The following is a 15,755-nucleotide window of genomic DNA, read 5'->3' on the forward strand; positions in this document are numbered from 1 at the left end:
CCCCCCCCCCCCGCCGCGCGCAGGTCTACGTGGGCAACCTGCCGTACACCACGTCCTGGAAGGAGCTCAAGGACCACTTCAAGGTTGCCGGCAACGTGACACACGCAGACGTGGCGCAGGACGGGGGAGGGAAGTCGCGCGGCTTCGGCACACTCCTCTCCTCGGCGCGACGCGCGGTGGCAGTCCGTGACGCGTCCGTGGACGCGTCCCGTAGGCACCGTCCTCTTCGGCTCGACGCGCGAAGCGGCAAAGGCGATCCAGATCTTCAACGAGAGCGAGTTCCACGGCCGCACCATCGAGGTGAGGCCCGACCAGTACAGCTGAAGCCAGTACAGCTGAAGCTCCGCGGAGGAGGCACGCAGCCCAGGTCCACGGGGGCTGCCGCTCGCGCGGCCGAGGCTAGAGGAGCTGATCCGCTGAGCAGAGCCGCAGCCCGGGCGGAGCAGGGGCAGCTTGGATGCACCCGGGCAGCGGAGTGGCGGCGGGCGGCGCGGGAGGCTTGGGGCGGCGAGGATGGGGCGGTGAGGAGGGAGGCTGGGGCGGGACGGCTGGAACAGGGGGCACGGGGGACAGGCGGCCGCGGGGGGCGGCGGCCGGTACGGAGATACGGTGCGGCGATGGGGTGCGGCGAAGCGTGCGCCAAGGCACAGGCGCGGCGGACAGCGCGGGACGCTCGCAACCGCGCGCGGGCGGCGGCGAGAGGGACACAGCCAGTACAGAGAGAGCCTGTTGAGAGGTTGAGGAGTCCGGGCGGCAGATGGGGGACTGTAGCTCGCCGCGGTGCGACAGATGTACCTCTTTTTTGGTGGTTGAAATCCTCTCTTTCGCGCGGGCGCGGCTGCGCCTGCGCGGGCTAGGGCTGCGGGGGAGGCGCCGCGGGGCGCGGGCAGCCGCTGGGGTGCTGGGCGTCGTAACGAGGTGGAGTCTGGAGAGCGCAACATGTCAGTGGCAGTGCTGGGGTGCCACCGGCAGCGCGGCAGGGCCCGCTCCCGGGGCGCTAACTTCCGACGAGGCTAAATGTAAGGGAGGCCGTTCGTCAGGCACCTCTGTGTGCGTGGCACTGCGCAGGTGGCTGGAGTTTTTCTTGCTCTTCCGAGTCACCACAACACACATCACGTGCGTGTGCCACGATCCCTACGTATCGGCCTTGAACTGATTGAACTTCGTGACGTACTTGTAGCCCGCGGCCTTGAGCTTATCGGCTATCCCTTCCTCGCTCACGTCCTCGGCGTTGCACAGCTCCGTCAGGCTCGCATACTTGTCGCGAAGATTCATATTTATGATGGAGAGCAAAATCGGCACCGTTAGCTCCTCCCAGGTGTCCAACCCGCGGCTCGCCATGAGGCGAGCGGCGAGCACCGTCCGCGCGAGTTGGGCGGCGCGGCCTTCTCCTCGTTCGATCCAATTGGAGGTCCTCCCGGCCCCTTTAGGGAGGCAAACCCTGGCCGGTAGAACCCCGGTGTGGCCATTTTCGGTCGTTCGTCAAAATTGTAAAAAAGATTCCCAAACCTTGCTCAGCTGATCCAGCATGGGTCGTAGGCTAGGCCTGGGCAAAGAAACCAGTACCTCATCCGGCTTCCCTGAGCGTCACAGCTCGGAGAGAGAGAGATTTTTAGCAATACCAAACAAACAACATCTCTCTCTCTCTCTCCAAACAACTCTAACACTCACACGAAATTTGGGCCTGGAGCCCTGTTCACGCGCGCGCGAGACGTGCAGACAGGGTTGCCAGGTGAGAGCGAATGGCGCGGTTCACGCCTCGCACAACAGAGAGAGAGATCAGCTCGGTGATCGCGCCGGCCGGACACCACTCGTGAGACGTGCGTTCCGGGCATTTGAACGCGACCGTCGGGGGGGAAGACATGGGCTCTATGGCTCAGACTGGACTCCTCTTGGTCCCTTCTGATGCCCTAGGCCACACCTGGGCCTTACCTGGGGTTCTAAGGGCCGGCCAGGGTTTGCCTCCCTAAAGGGGCCCGGAGGACGCACCTTAAGAACACGCCTTTCTGTGGAGGCGTTGGCGAAGCATTGCATTGTCGCGATCGCACCGCACCGTCCCAGTGACCCAGTCCCACCCACAACCTCGCCCCTCGGGGCGCCGGGTCGTCCAGAGTATCGACCTCTGGCTTGTCAGCCGCGGTTACTTGATGGCCCCCATGAAGTACAGCGATCGCCAACTCGCTGGTCTCTCCGCAAGCGGCAAGCGCAAGGCCTCCCGACCGCCTCGAATTCATCGACGCGGGCTCTCTCGCACTCTCGCGTCTCGGCTACGGTCAACGTATATAGAGTAGCTCGCGGCGCGGCGACTGTCGCGTGTCGGACAATCCATCCTGCAGAGCACCGTGCATGCATGTGCTATGAGTCCCGCATATGCATGCACATGTCAGCGGTCGGTACCGCGGAGGTGGGGCGGCTGGCGGGAGACTACCATCCTCCCCCTCTGTGCCGAGGTGAGGTGTGTGAGTGAGTATTCTTGAACACACACACACACACACACCGAGGTGATAGCCATTGATTGAGCTGTGCGCCATCTAACCGGCGCCGCGGTAGCTCCTCTGCCCGAACAGAGCCGGGGGAGCCCGGGCAGCAGCTGGGAAAAGAATGCTACCATTGACACAAGCCGCTCTCAACACAGCACTATGTTTTTTTTTAGGTAGGAAAGGTGAAGAACAGTCAGGCTCGGACTGGACACCAACGCGGTATGGGGTGGACGCGAGACAGATGATGACGACACGCGTGAGCGACACACACACACACAAGCTCACAAGACACTCAGCCAGCTGGGCTGCCACACATCACGAGTAAGCGTACGGCACTACGCCACTCGCGGCCACGTCCCCCCGTCGCCCCCCTCCCCAGCACTCAAAGGTGCCAAGGGCACAAATAACAAACAATTGCTAAAAATCTCTCTCTCTCTCAAATAACAGCACAACAACACACAGACAGGCACCGCCATCGGAGGGTCCCGTTACCACGCGGAATCGACCTTATCCAGTGCTCAAGTGCTCAAGGCTCAAGCTTGGCCCGCTCGGAAAAGAAGACTTCGGTCAGTATTCTTGACACAGACACACACACACCGAGGTAATGGCTAATGCTACAGTGGGTTGCGGGCATTAAGAAAACAGGATTGCGCGGCACGCCGCCGTTTCTAAGCCTTTCCTCACCCCTCACCCACCCCATGCCGTGGTTTCTTAGCTCCGGCCGGCACTCAAGCCAACACAGTTAGATTTGTTTGGTATTGCTAAAAATCTCTCTCAAGCCAGAGCCGGCCCGAAGGATTTTTAGGTAAGAGTTAAGAGGGGTAAGCTGCGGTCCGCGAGGGCGATGCCAGAGTCTGCCGCTGAGTCGGCTCTCTGGATGACGGGAAGTAGGAAGACGCACACACGCCTCCATCCACTCCACTCAGAACACCGCAGACTTGGAAAGTGACAAGTGGTCAAGTGCGCGCGCCGCAGGCGAAGAGAAAATTTGAGCTGTTCTCACTCGTGTCTGGCCTTTTCTCGGGGCCGCGCCTGCGGCTCGCCGTGGTTTCTTAGATTTTTGCGAAAATCGCTCGGCGTGGTTTCTTAATGCTACGTTTTCTTAATGCCCGCAACCCACTGTAATGGCCATTGTTTGATTGAGCTGTGCGCCATCTAACCGGCACCGGTAGCTCCTCACAGAGCCGTGGGAGCCCGGGCAGAGCTGTGGGGCACCGTGAGGAGGCGCTGGGAAAAGAGGAGACTTGCAGCCATGGTTCCAACTTTTTGCGGGGTACTCGATCGAGTATGGTATGGTAGCCTCGCGGCCCAAAGGGTGGGGGGGTATGGTCCTGCCTGACCGCCCACCCATCCCCGGTCTCCGAGAGGCTGGGTCCGTCAGCAGGCGGGGGGGTATGGTCTCGAGGTGGGTTGCGCGAGCGTACCACCATACCCCGCAAAGTAAGTAAGAGCCACATACATTGAAAAAGTCCGAAGGGTGCCCGGTTTCTCATCGCATTAGTTGTTCGGCCACGTTGTTCGGCCACCTTGGGTTCTGCTTACCGCTGATCTCCAGGTCTGACACATGTCAACCGCCCCTCCTTGGCGCCAGCTCTCCCCGCAGCTCTTCCTCGGCCTGAGCGTCGGACCCGACCGGCTTGTCGCGCGCGTCACCGACCTGCGCGGCTGGTGGGGTTGCCGCTACAATGCGTCGGACCTCGAGCCGCAACGTGCGGCCGACAGCATCGAGAATTCCGCGGCTGAGCTTCTCAGCCTGGTGGCGCGCTGCTACGCCGCGGGCGAGGACGATGCCGACCTCGCGGGTTGTTACACGTTCGACGTCGCCATCCACGCGGACGCCTGCCCGCCTACCCTCTCCTGGGACATTGGGGTCACCAAGCTCGTGTTTCGCCTCACGCCCGACGCTGACCCGGCCGCGAGGATTCGGGACGAGCTGCTGCTCCCGCTGATGCACGCGGTGGATCTCCTCGAGGCGGAGGCCGACGCCGCCACCGTCGAGCGGCTGCGGCTACAGCACGACTCGGCGCCGCCGGCGCTGCAGCTGCCCGACTTTCGCCGCCGGCCGCTCCTCGCCTCTCTGCTCCGTCCGCGCGAGGCCGCGCCGATCGTGGTACCAGGCAGTGGCGCTGACCAGCCGGCGGCACGGCTGCCCGGACCGGCTCAAGGTGAGCCAGAGGTCTCGGCGCAGTCGGCGGGCAGCGGCGGCGGTGGTGGCAGCGGCGGCGGCGGCGGCGGCGGCGGCGGTGGCAGCGGCGGCGGCGGCGGCGGCGGCGGTGGCAGCGGCGGCGGTGGCGGCGGTGGTGGCGGCGGTGGTGGCGGCGGCAGCGGCGGTGGTGGCAGCGGCAGAGAGCCAGAAGAGGACGAGGCTGCTGCGCACCTCCGGCGTGTGAGGCAGAAGAGGGAGGCGGCCGCGGCAAAGCAGCGGAAGGCGTGAATCAATAAATAAATATCTGACGAGGCGCAGGCGCACCCCGCGCTGCAGGGCTTTTGCCGGCTCGAACTCGCTGAAACTCTCGCCGCAACACCACAGCAGCGCCATGCTGCGCCCACAGCGAATCGACAGCGCTGCTGTTCGCGCCTGGTCATCGCGGTGGAGCCTATCAGCGCTGGCACGCGAGCCGCTGGGGCTGACGGCCAAGCGGAGCGCCTCGCCCGACTTCATGTACGTGGCGGCGGCGAGGAGGGATTCGCTGCTGCCCGACACGTCGGCTGCACATGAGGAGGAGGTCAATCTGACGGCGGCGGAGCTCGTGGCCGCCGTTCAATCGGCCGGCCCGCCGCACCACTACTTCACCTCGCCGCTCGACTCGCTCGGTCGGCTCGAGTCGCTCGGTCCTGTGGACGGGTGGGAGGAGCTGCTGCCCCAGGCGCCGAGCGGTCGGCGGCCGTGGTTGCAGCTCTGGGCCTCCTCGGCGGGTAGCTTCACGCAGGCGCACTACGACGTCGCCGACAACTTCTTTGTCCAATGTGACGGCCGCAAGCACTTTCTGGTCTGGCCGCCGTCGAGTGCAGAGGCGCTGCGCGTCTTCCCGGACGCGCACCCGCGCGCCCGCAAGGCGCAGATCGAGGTGGAGGCGGCGCTGGCCGCCGCCGCCGCGCAGAGCGACGACGAGGTGTAGCGCAGCTCCGGCACGAGATGACTCATCATTGATGACTGGAGGGTTGATGCTTCGTAGGTGCTGCGGGCGCAGCTGCGGCATGAGATGATGCCGGGGCTCGCCCCTCGCCCGCTGCCGCCGCCGCTCCACTTCGACCTCTCGCCGGGCGAGGCGCTCTTCATTCCCGCCTTCTGGTTCCACCACGTGCTCACCCTCTCGCCCGCCCTCTCCCTCAACGTCTTCAGCCCCTCCGCCGTCCCGTCCTCCGCCGCGGAGGTGCTGGCCGAGCCTCTGCCGCTGCACCCTCGCTGGCCTGCGCCGCTCGTCCGCTCCGGCCTCGCGACAGTGCAGGATTTGGTCCTCCACCCTCCCTCGTCCACCACCACTCCCTCCACCAGGCCTCGCGACGCTGCTGGACTCGCTGCTGTCGCGAGGCGTCACCAGCGGCGGATTCGTCTCTGGAGGGAACGTCCTCTCGCGCGCGGTGCTCGCGGGCGGAGGCGAGCGGCGTCCCGACCTCCTCCGCCGACTCCTCTCCTCGCGGTACGACCCGCTGCGAGCGGCAGGAGGGGCGGAGGAGGAGGGAGCGCCTCCCCACGCCGCACGGCGGGCGCGGGCGGCGCCAGCGGACCCTCCTGACGAGGCGGCGCTGCGCGAGGCGCTCGAGGAGCACGCGGCGGTGCTGGCCGCGCGCTTCGACGCGCTCCGCGAGGCGATCGTCGCGGCGCAGCGAGTGGCGCCCCCGGGGGCGAGCGAGGGGGGCGCGCGCTACTCTGCGTGGGAGCATCACGAGGGCGTGGCGGCGCTGCTGCTCGCCCACCTCGTCGAGATGTGGTGCTTGCGCCTCTTCGGCCCGGCGAGGCTCGAGGAGGAGCTGCGCCTGCTAGCAGAGCACGCAACGATACCGCACTCGTGTGCGTAGATTATTATGATTTTATTTGTAAAAGCCACGTAGCCTTCTGTGTACACCGCGCGGCCTCCCCGCGCGCGCGCCCTTAGGGGACCCCTAGGGTTCTGAGGGCCGGATTTTTTAAGACCTTTTAAGAAACGAGGAGGTTTGGGGGCTTAACTTGCCATTTAAGAGATTGCAGGCACGGGGGGTCCCTCTTTTAAGACCGTTTAAGAAAATCGGCCTCGCCGGCACGCGTCGCTGGGTTCCGCGCCGTTTTACTGGTTGGGTAGTAGTCTAAGTTCTGAGACTGGAGGCCTAACGGGTCTAAGTGTGGCTAGCCACGCTGGAGTGCTTGCGCGGTCTAAGATCAGCGGGAGCCTCTTACATCGGCTAAGTCGGCCGTGGACGGCCTGGGGCCAAGAGGCTCCCACCGTGATCAACGTACAACGATACGGCGCAGCCCCCAAATTTTCTTCGCCTGCGGCGGGCGATCGATCCTTCTCATGCTCAGCAATCGCCGCCTCAGCATCCTCCTCTTCCGATTCTCGTTGCTGCTTCTTGAGCGCAATCTTCGGCGACTTCTCGCCAAACAGTTCTCACAAATAGCCTCAAGCTCAAACAAACGCGTGTCAGAGAAGCCTCTGTATGCTGGTCCTCTTTGAACGATCCGCGCGTGAGGTAGCATAGGGCCTTGTTGGCAGCAGCCAGCTTGTTGCGCTGCTTCGTTGCGATGAGCTGATTGGGATCGCAGAAGTGCATGCCAAGCACCGCCACGATCTTGAAGCAGAACACATCGCAACCGCATCGTCCGCACTGCCATCGGCATGCCGCGCCCGCCGCTTCGCCGCAGCCGCCTTAAGGCACGCATAGCGGCAGCATATGGTACGTTGCGCGTACTTGAGCAGGCGTTGCGCGCCGCAAGTAGCGCACTGGCCCTGGGAGAAGGCGATATGGCGTCGTGCGCGGCAAACGTTGGTCGGGACGCGTCCAGGTATTTTTCGGGTAAACCTGAAAGCTTTTCAGGTATACCCGGGTTTTACCCGGAGTTGGCCTTATGTCGTCTAAGTTCATGGCCCCCGACCATGAGGGTCTAAGTCTGAGCCCGGCTCCGTGCGGGGGCTAAGTTGAGCGCTCGCTCGCTGCAGAGGCTAAGTGTAGAGCGACCCTCTAGCCCTACTACCCAACCATTGCCGTTTTCTCCAATACTGCCGTTGTTAGGCACAAACCCGCCTCTGAAGACACATCTGTAAGTCTGGTGCACTGGCAGGAGCCATACTCGCATAGGGGACGCGTGCTAGCTGACTGTAGCCAGCTTCCCGGCCTCCGGCGTGTCTACCGGGAGCCTCCCGGACCATCGACCTCGGGAGCTCTCCCGCACCGTTTAAGCGTTTAAGACCGTTTAAGGAATTGGCGGCCCAGCAGCTCTTAAAACTTGCCATGGCAAGTTTTAAGCCGTGTTTAAGCCGCAGGCGCCCCAGGGCCCACCCTTTTAAGCCTAGGGGTCCCCTAAGCGCGCGCCGGCGCGGCCCGCACCCCGCCGCCCGCACGCCTCCCCGGCACCCCCCGGGCATTGAGATCGATCAATTTTTCATGCAGCAGAGAGCGTTGCTGAGCAGCGACGTGACGACTGCACAAGCAAAGCAGGCTGCATCCTGGCTGCGCATCGTGCATGCGCACAGAGCACACAGCTCTCGGAGACACGGAGAAAGCGCAACGTGTGTGCGCTCCTTGGTCTCTGCTCTAGCGCGCACAGACAGAGCAGGCCGCTTCGAGAGAGGGCGTCAGGCCATTCCAAGCTGCGCCTTGCACGGCGGGCAGAACCAAGCCTGGCCCTCCTCCTCCTCCTCGGGCGGCGCCTCCTCCCCGAGGCACGCCGCGTGGTAGGCCTGAGGGCACGCCTCGCAGCAGACAAGCAGCCCGCCGCCGTCACACACGGCGCACGTGTCGAAGTTGCCGTCCTCCTCCACCACCGTCGCGCCGCCCTCACCCGAGGACCCGCCCGCCGCACCGCCGACCCAGCCACTCGAGCTGCCCGCCGCCGACTCGCTCGACCCCGCCGCCGCGCCTGCGTCGGCGTCTGCGTCGCCGACGTCGTCGAAGGTATAGCCGAGCGTCTCGCCGCGCTCCTCCAGCACACTCGCCCAATGCTGCGCGCGAGCCGCCGCCTCCGCGTCCGCAGTCGCCTCGCTGACGCGCTTTGCGTCGCGGGCGGTCGCCACCAGTGCCGCCAGCGCCGCCGGCTCGACGTCGTCAAGCGCAGCGAGGAAGGCGCCGCCTTCGCAGTTCGGATGCGGGGAGTCTGACGATGCGTGAGGGTGAGGCTACGGTCAATTGAGTCGCACCGCACGCAGCGAGGAAATACTCATCGATGGCGCTTGCACGGTACGACTCGAGTTCGGCAGCAGAGGCGGTGGCGCCGCCACCGTCGGGGCGGGCGGCTCCTTCTCCGTCAGTGCTGCCACCAGCGGGTCGCTTGCCGCCACCGCCCGTGTCGCTCTCCGCCCTCCGCTTGCCCGCGGCGTTGCTCCGCACCGCCTCGACGCGCCGCGGCTCGCGCGGTGCAGCAGACGCCGCCGCCGCCGCCGACGGTGCCGCCGCCGCCGCCGGCGGCGGCGGCCCTCCTCCCCGCTCGCTGGCCACCAGCAGGGATGCTTCGCGAGAGGCCGCCACTAAGACGAGGCCTTGAGCGAGGACTGCGGCATCAGCCACTGGCAGTGCAAGGTACGCCGGGAGGCCGTCTCCTCCCGGACTGCCGTCGGCGGCGTTGGCGTCCTCGAAGCCCAGCGATCGCAGCAGCGCGATTCCAGAGGGGAACTGCCCCAACCGCTGGTGGAAGGCGGCGTTTCCCAACCTGATCGTCCTGAACTTGGCCTCATCCGGCTGCTCGAGGACGTTCTGGAGAAGCGTCTTGCAGGTGTCGAGAGCAGCATCGAACTTTTCGCCCGATTCTGCTCGCAGCGCGCGGACATGAGAGCGGAGCGCCTCGGTCATGTTGAGCTATGCCGCGAGGCTCCCAGGACCTGGAGTGGCTCCGTATTACGGTACCGGCCACATGAAAAAGAATTTTAAACCCGCCTGGGAAATTCGAGGCGTCGCTTTGTGTATTTATTTAGATCGGCACGGGAGTGGCGCGCACTGGCTAACACAGGTAAATCATCAAACGATTTGTTAAGAGCAAGCCTCTCTCTAGGATTCCTACACAGCACACTACTATAAACTAAAGACCGCGGGACCGGCCCCAGCTTCGGCTGAGGGCTGAGAAGCTGCCGAGCCCAAATCACAGTGAGGGTCGTGATTTCTTGTTGGGTTTCAAAAAAATCTCTCTCACTAGCACCCACACCTCGGCGCACGAACGAAAGAAAGAATCTTGCAACGGTTACCATGCCTACAACTCCTACATACACACACACGTGACGCGCGCACTACGCCTGTGCCAGGTCCGTTTTCCGCGTGAACTGTTTTTGTAACAGATTGGGCGATGCGTGACCTGTCGTCTGCCAGGGCGTCAGTCGACGCGGCATCGCACGCGATGGAGCCGATCTCAGGCTTCGGACTGGCTGCCGTAAAGTCCATCGGGCGATCGGCGTCGGCGACAGCGCTCCGCCTCAAGCGAGGCGACTCGCTCGATAGCTTCCTCAGCGGCTTGTCGGATGATCAATTGGTGGTTGCCCTCTCAGCGGAGGGTGCAATGCCGCCCGCGTTCCGTCTTTCTCTGGGAATGATTCACCTCTCCGAGGGTGCTGACGCCTGGACTCTGCTAGGGCCCGTCGCCGCTCAGTGCCCGGCGGGATCGTTTGCCAGAGCGTGCTTCCAGCGGTACGAGACGATGAGCGAGGAGGAGGTGGAGAAGGAAGCCGAGCTCCTGCAGGCGGGCGCATGGCAGCAGTCGTCCTCTCCTCTCCGCCGCCGCTTCTCGTTCGCCTACACCGTCGGCCTGTACTCTTCGCTCGAATCGCGATCGGAGCTGGGCGGGTTGAGCGAGCTGGAGTTCAGTCACCAAAGCACATGGTCCGACACAAGTGAGGAGTGCTCCGAGGTCGAGGGCGTGATGGAGCCAGCCGGGGAGACGCTTGCTGCACCTGTTACCCTGGAAGAGGAGGATTCTGCTGCGGAGCCGAAGTCGGAGCCGCCACAGCAGCCCGATTGCTGCATGTGCAGCGGGGCAGGCCTTTCTGCGGCCCCCGATGAAACTGCGGACGAGGAGGAGTTCCCCGCGCCGCTTAGGGAGGCAGAGGGGGATGCAGACGGGGATACGGACGGGGATACGGACGAGGATGAGAACAAGAGCGAGCACCAGGAGCAACAGCAGCAGCAGCAGCAGCAGCAGCAGCAGCAGCAGCAGCAGCGGCAGCAGCAGCAGCAGCAGCAGCAAGCTGCAGCGGCGGCGGCCGCGGAGGCAGCCGTTGAGCCGGAGCCGGAGGAGCCAGGAGTACCAGAGACTTGTGACCTCCACTTTCCTGCAAACCACCTAGAGTTGCCTCTGCGGCCGCTAGTGGACGCGCCTTTCGAGCTACCGCCTGAGGGCTTCGACCAGGCGATGGACAGCGCGTTAACAGAGCCGCCTCGGAGTGCTTTGCCGCTGCCTCCTGTGCGAATCGAAAAGGGCCGAGCAGCCAGGGCGAGGTTACGCCCTCGCCCCATGCCCGCGGGATTCGGCACTTCGACCACACGCGATCAGTGTGCTCAGCTGGTTGCCAAGCCGCAGCGATGGTGAGAGACTGAGAGAGCTGCGTGAGGCCGTGAGCGTACATACTGTGTTTGCGAGTGTTAGCTTGAGTCACTCGGTGCGCCAGAGGGGTGTTGTGTGCACTGGGACGCTTACCCGCACCCAGCTGAACCAGACTCTCCCGTCTCGACAGCACGACGAGAGCGCCGGCGTGTCGGTGTGTCTGTGTAGTCTCACTGCGCGTGTGCCGCCCGCGGTGTAATTTATGCCACGCCTGGGCCCCACGCCTCACGGTGCACGGACCAGACCGCGAGGCGATGATATATAACACGTGTACTAACCGACGATCCTCAAACACGCCTGTGTCAAAAAATCCTCTCTCAACTCAAACACATGCGCAAGCAACGTCGCAAAAAGATGTCCATGCGACCCGTCACTGCCCCACGGTGAACTTGATTGGCTCCGCAGCCCCGTCGACCGTGCCAAGCTCAGCTCGCTGCCCGGGCGGCGGCGAGGCAGCGATGGAGGCGAGTCGGGCGCCATGGCCGGCTGGCAGCGCGAAGGGCGTCGAGGTTCCGCGCGTCGCGGCAAAGACAGCTCGCATCGTGCTGCCGTCCATGGAGCTGTTGAGCGGCCCCTCTCCGCGAATGGGCACCCTGCCGCGCCCGAGCCCCTTGAGGTCCGAGGTGGACAAGTTGCGGTTGGCGCGCGTCGAGTGGAGGCGGAGCGACTGGCAGAGCTCGAGCACCTCATCCGCGCCGTTGACGTAGTACTGCGCGGAGGACGGCTTCCTCCCAACCACGCACGTGAAGAGGGCGGGCACCGTGCCTGCGGGCCGGTCCGCAAAGCGCGCGTGCAGCGCCTGAAACATGAACTCGTCCGCCGAGTCGTCGCCGATGCAGAGGATGAAGTCGACGCCGCCAACCTGCGAGGGGCGCCAAGTGTGAAGAGGGGGAGGGGCGAAGAGGAGGAAGGCACGCCGCCCGCCTGCGAGTAGAGCTGCGATACGACGTGGTCGACCATCGCGCCTACGGTGAGCACCGCCCGCGGTTGGGGGAGAGAGCCGCCGCGGGGAGGGCCTGCTCGCTGGGGCCTCCGCGCCCTTGTTGACCCCCTTGGGCCGCACCTCTACGTAGCCCTTGCCGGTGATGATGGCGACGGGGCAGTTTGCGAGCACCGTGTTGAGGTGCACGCACATCTCCTTGGCCTGCATCAGCCCGAACTCGGGGTCGACTTCGTCGAACTTCCACACGAGAGAAGAGCCCTTGACCTCCGTCTGCGCGCCGTTGGTGCGCACCTTGTACGCCTCCATCACGGTGGCAACCTGCCAAAGAGCACAGCCTCGCGGGTGAGGCGGCGGTGTGGCGGGTGAGGCGGCGAGGCGCCCCGAGCGAGCGCGCACCGTCTCCTTCCAAGACAGGTCGTTGTCCGGGAGGAGCTGCCGCCACTCGGACGCGTGCGGCCGCCGCACGCCTGCAGGACACGTCCGGGACATGTCACGCACGTGTCCGGCGGAGGCCACGCCCCTCGTCCTCGAGTAGCAGCCGCACGCCTGGGAGCGAGCCGAGCCGGTAGCAGAAGCCGTGCTCCGCGGCGAGGGAGGCGTGGCCGAGGGACGAGAAGGCGGCGTCCATCCGGCCGCTCTCCTGCCCCGAGAGCACCATCAGCAAGTTGCGCGGGTCCGAAGCGAGCTCGTGCAGGCAGGCGTGCACAGCGGGCGAGAGGCGCTCGCGGAAGTACTCGACGAGGTGGGAGGTGAAGCCGTCCTCGATCGGGACGAGCGTCCCGCCTACAGGAAGGCTCCAGGACAGGTCTAGGAAAGGTCTAGGAAAGGCCTCGATCGGGACGAGCGTCCCGCCCCAGTCGAGGAAGAGCGCCCTCCGGCGGGCCCGCCGGTACGCAGTGAGCACCTCGGTCGTGTCGAGCGCGGTGAAGTCGCTGCGCCAGCCGGCGCGGTGGAAGCCGGCGAGCCCGAAGCCGATCGTCTCCCACTGCGCATCGCGCGGCTTCTCCTCGGCGACCGCCTGCAAGTCGAGCACGAAACGCTCGGCCCACGCCGAAGCGGTGTTGTTGATGACGAACTCCATGTCGCGCTGCCGCCGCGCGTCGCGCTCGGCCTGGCACGAGCGAGAGGGGGTAAGGGGAGGGGGAGGGAGGGGGTTGGGTGGACCGAGGCAGGAGTTCGGGGGCGGGGGCCGGGATTGGGCGAGGCGCCTCGCTCACGGTGATGCAGCTATCTCGGCTATATCTCGGCTACTTCTCGGCTACATCTCGGCCTCGCTCATGGTGAGGCAGCGGCCGAGCGCCTCGGCTAGCTCCAGCGTGTGCCTACAGTTCCGCACGCCGCAGCCGCGCTCTCGCACCGTGCGGGTGGGGCGCCTCGAGTCGCCGCGCGCCAAGGGTTGACTCGGATCGCGCCGTTGAGCACGCGGGAGCACGATGCGAACTCGGACAGCACAACGACGCCCGGCTCGACGTTGCGCCGCGCGAAGACGGCCTCGAGCGGGTAGGTGTTGAGCCCCTCGCGGACCGAGGTGAAGACGGCGGCGTAGGCGCGCCTTATGTCAGTGTGTAGTGTGTGTTGATGACATTGCGTAGATGACCTCCTGCTAGATGAGAGGGGCGTGTACGCGCCGCCAGAGCTGCAGCCGCTGCGCGAGCGTGATGGTGGGCAGCTCCATGTAGATGACGGCGCCTACCGGACAGCAGGCGCGAGGCGTCGGGCGGGGCGTCGCCTTCAGGAGCGCCGCTCTCCCGACGCGCCACCCGGCCAGCGGTTGTTGATGCGGAGCACGACCTCGCTGATCTCGCTCACCACCGTCTCGTAGTCGGCCTGCACGGCGGGCGTGAAGTTGCACGCCTTTACGCCGGCCTTTCCGGGGGGGGGGGGGGGAAGGGGTGCTTGCCGGGATGGTTCGGAAGATCTCGCTCGAGGGGAAGGGCGTGTGGAGGAAGAGGCCGACGCACGCGGTGCGGAGGTGGCGCAGCGTGTAGGACGGGAGGAGGAGCAGGTGGTAGTCGTGCGCCCAGATGAGGTCGGAGGGCTCGTACACCTCGACGACCTGGAGGACGCGTCGTGGACGTGTCGTGGACGTGTCGTGGACGTGTCGTGGACGTGTCGTGGACATGTCGGGTGGGCAGGGCAGAGAGGGGCAGGGCGGGCGGGCAGGTGGGGGCGGGAGGCGCGGGAGGCGCGGGGCGGGAGCGGGTCGCGCCTGCACGAGGGTCGCCCCGAGGCTGGCGGCTGATCCATCTTTGGAGGCGGAGCAGAGCAGCTGCTCGAAGGCGATCAGCTTGAGGGGAAGCCCCTTGAGCCTCTCCACCTGCGGCGGTGGGGCGGTGGGGCGGTGGGGAGGCGAGGGGCGGTGGGGAGGCGAGGGGCGGTGGGGAGGCGAGGGGCGGTGGGGAGGCGAGGCGCCGCCCCTCCTCTCCCGCCCTCTCCCACACTCTCCCGCACTCTCCCGCCCTCTCCCGCACTCTCCCGCGGACAAGCGCCGCCCCTCCCCTCTCTCCCCTCTGGCGGCGACTCCCTCGCGCCTCGTCGATACCGACCAGCAGCCGGCCGCCTGTCCACGGCAGCACGCGTGAAGAGAAGCTGTCCGCAGCAGGATGCCACGGGGGGGCGGCAGCGCGCCCGAGGCGAGGAGATCGTCGAGCCGCGTGAGCAGCATCGCGAGCGCCGCGTCGGACTCCTTGCGCGCGATGGGCGACGGCAGCGGGGACAGCAGCGGCGAGCGGGCGGCAGCGTGGGCGCCTCCGAGGGAGTGCTGTCCGAGGGAGGAGAGCCGCGGCACGACCAGCGGGCCGCTCGAGGGAGGGGCGGCGGCGGGCCCGGCGAGGGGAGGAGGCGCGAACATCGTGGCGGTGGTGGCCGTGGGCGGGGCGGGCGGGGCCGAGGGCTTGGCTGGCTGGGCGCCCCAGCAGCCGCCAGCGGTGCCGGCCGGCGGCGCGCCATCGGCGGAGGAGCCGCGGCGAGGGACGAGCGGGGAGAGGGTGAGGGGCGAGAGGTTGCCTCCCGCCGGGGAGGCGAGCAGCAGCGAGGAGGGCGTCGCGAAGGCGCTCGCCTCGACATTCTCGAGCACGCCCGGCTCGATGCCTGAGGGAGGAGGGGAGGGGGGAGGGCGAGGTCAGGTGCGGCGTGAGAGAGGGGCGGCACTGGCGGTCGCAAGATAAGGCGAGGCAGGGAAGAGCAGGGAGAAGCAAGTGTGGACAGCTCGCCGGCGTGCGAGATGACGACGACGACAGTGCGCTCGTGGTCGCGGACGGTGAGGAAGATGTCGCCGTCCGCGCCGCCCACGCCGCTCGGCCTGTCTCGCGCGTCGGCCGGCAGTGCGTGCCTAGCCGGCAGAGAGGGGGAGTCGGAGGGCTGGGAGAGGGCGTCCTGTCGGCCTGTGGGGGTGCGTGCGCCTCTCCGAGCCTCCGATCTGCTCCTCGGTAAGGTCGAGCCTGTGCGAGGGGGGCGAGTAGACGTGGGGGGGAGGCCAGGCCAGGGCACACCGCGGGGGAGGGCGCGGTGTCCCCCCATCTGCCGCTTGCAAGAGGTGAGGAAGTGGCGCCCGTACTCCACGACCCGGAAGCCTGCCCCGCGTGACGATCGGCTTGATGACTCGGAAAGGCGT

General features: G+C 66.1%; 5 protein-coding genes across 5 annotated transcripts in view; 2 read left to right on the forward strand and 3 right to left on the reverse strand.

Moving 5' to 3' along the window:
- The window catches only part of EMIHUDRAFT_217660 (RNA-binding protein), a gene marked incomplete at both ends in the record, with an annotated part of 1,523 nt that extends 1,199 nt beyond the window's left edge, over positions 1 to 324 (forward strand). Inside the window, 2 exons of the mRNA XM_005760487.1 lie at positions 63 to 186; positions 215 to 324. Coding sequence (XP_005760544.1) covers positions 63 to 186; positions 215 to 324 — 234 coding nt within the window. The remainder of the gene's footprint in view (positions 1 to 62; positions 187 to 214) is intronic.
- An 810-nt stretch (positions 325 to 1,134) lies between these two features.
- Positions 1,135 to 1,571, reverse strand: EMIHUDRAFT_217661 (hypothetical protein; the record flags this gene model as incomplete). The annotated part of the gene is made up of 2 exons (XM_005760488.1): positions 1,135 to 1,441; positions 1,567 to 1,571. 2 exons carry the CDS (start codon positions 1,569 to 1,571, stop codon positions 1,135 to 1,137), a joined length of 312 nt encoding a protein of 103 aa, XP_005760545.1.
- Positions 1,572 to 4,044: 2,473 nt separating this feature from the next.
- EMIHUDRAFT_106157 (hypothetical protein) lies at positions 4,045 to 6,500 on the forward strand (the record flags this gene model as incomplete). Its single annotated transcript, XM_005760489.1, has 4 exons — positions 4,045 to 4,910; positions 4,963 to 5,593; positions 5,657 to 5,854; positions 5,925 to 6,500. 4 exons carry the CDS (start codon positions 4,045 to 4,047, stop codon positions 6,498 to 6,500), a joined length of 2,271 nt encoding a protein of 756 aa, XP_005760546.1.
- Positions 6,501 to 8,042: 1,542 nt separating this feature from the next.
- Positions 8,043 to 9,496, reverse strand: EMIHUDRAFT_438361 (hypothetical protein). Its single transcript, XM_005760490.1, has 2 exons — positions 8,813 to 9,496; positions 8,043 to 8,745 (listed from the first exon to the last, which is right to left on the reverse strand). Exons 1-2 carry the CDS (start codon positions 9,459 to 9,461, stop codon positions 8,252 to 8,254), a joined length of 1,143 nt encoding a protein of 380 aa, XP_005760547.1. The 5' UTR covers positions 9,462 to 9,496; the 3' UTR covers positions 8,043 to 8,251.
- Positions 9,497 to 11,453: 1,957 nt separating this feature from the next.
- The window catches only part of EMIHUDRAFT_465622 (hypothetical protein), a 5,710-nt gene continuing 1,408 nt past the window's right edge, over positions 11,454 to 15,755 (reverse strand). The window contains exons 4-12 of the mRNA XM_005760491.1: positions 15,434 to 15,473; positions 14,685 to 15,232; positions 14,358 to 14,459; positions 13,952 to 14,008; positions 13,544 to 13,831; positions 12,641 to 13,253; positions 12,539 to 12,609; positions 12,263 to 12,460; positions 11,454 to 12,061 (exon numbers count right to left, since the gene is read on the reverse strand). Coding sequence (XP_005760548.1) covers positions 11,570 to 12,061; positions 12,263 to 12,460; positions 12,539 to 12,609; positions 12,641 to 13,253; positions 13,544 to 13,831; positions 13,952 to 14,008; positions 14,358 to 14,459; positions 14,685 to 15,232; positions 15,434 to 15,473 — 2,409 coding nt within the window. The 3' untranslated portion in view covers positions 11,454 to 11,569. The remainder of the gene's footprint in view (positions 12,062 to 12,262; positions 12,461 to 12,538; positions 12,610 to 12,640; positions 13,254 to 13,543; positions 13,832 to 13,951; positions 14,009 to 14,357; positions 14,460 to 14,684; positions 15,233 to 15,433; positions 15,474 to 15,755) is intronic.

This window comes from Emiliania huxleyi, assembly GCF_000372725.1.
Source record: "Emiliania huxleyi CCMP1516 unplaced genomic scaffold EMIHUscaffold_75, whole genome shotgun sequence".
Classification (NCBI taxonomy): domain Eukaryota; phylum Haptophyta; order Isochrysidales; family Noelaerhabdaceae; genus Emiliania; species Emiliania huxleyi.

Bases quoted from the DNA above. Each gene is read 5' to 3' on its own strand.
- EMIHUDRAFT_438361 (XM_005760490.1), bottom strand. From the start codon at position 9,461: ATGACCGAGGCGCTCCGCTCTCATGTCCGCGCGCTGCGAGCAGAATCG. The intron at 8,746-8,812 runs GTGCGACTCAAT...CGAACTGCGAAG, and splicing joins GTATTTCCTCGCTGCGTGCG to GCGGCGCCTTCCTCGCTGCG.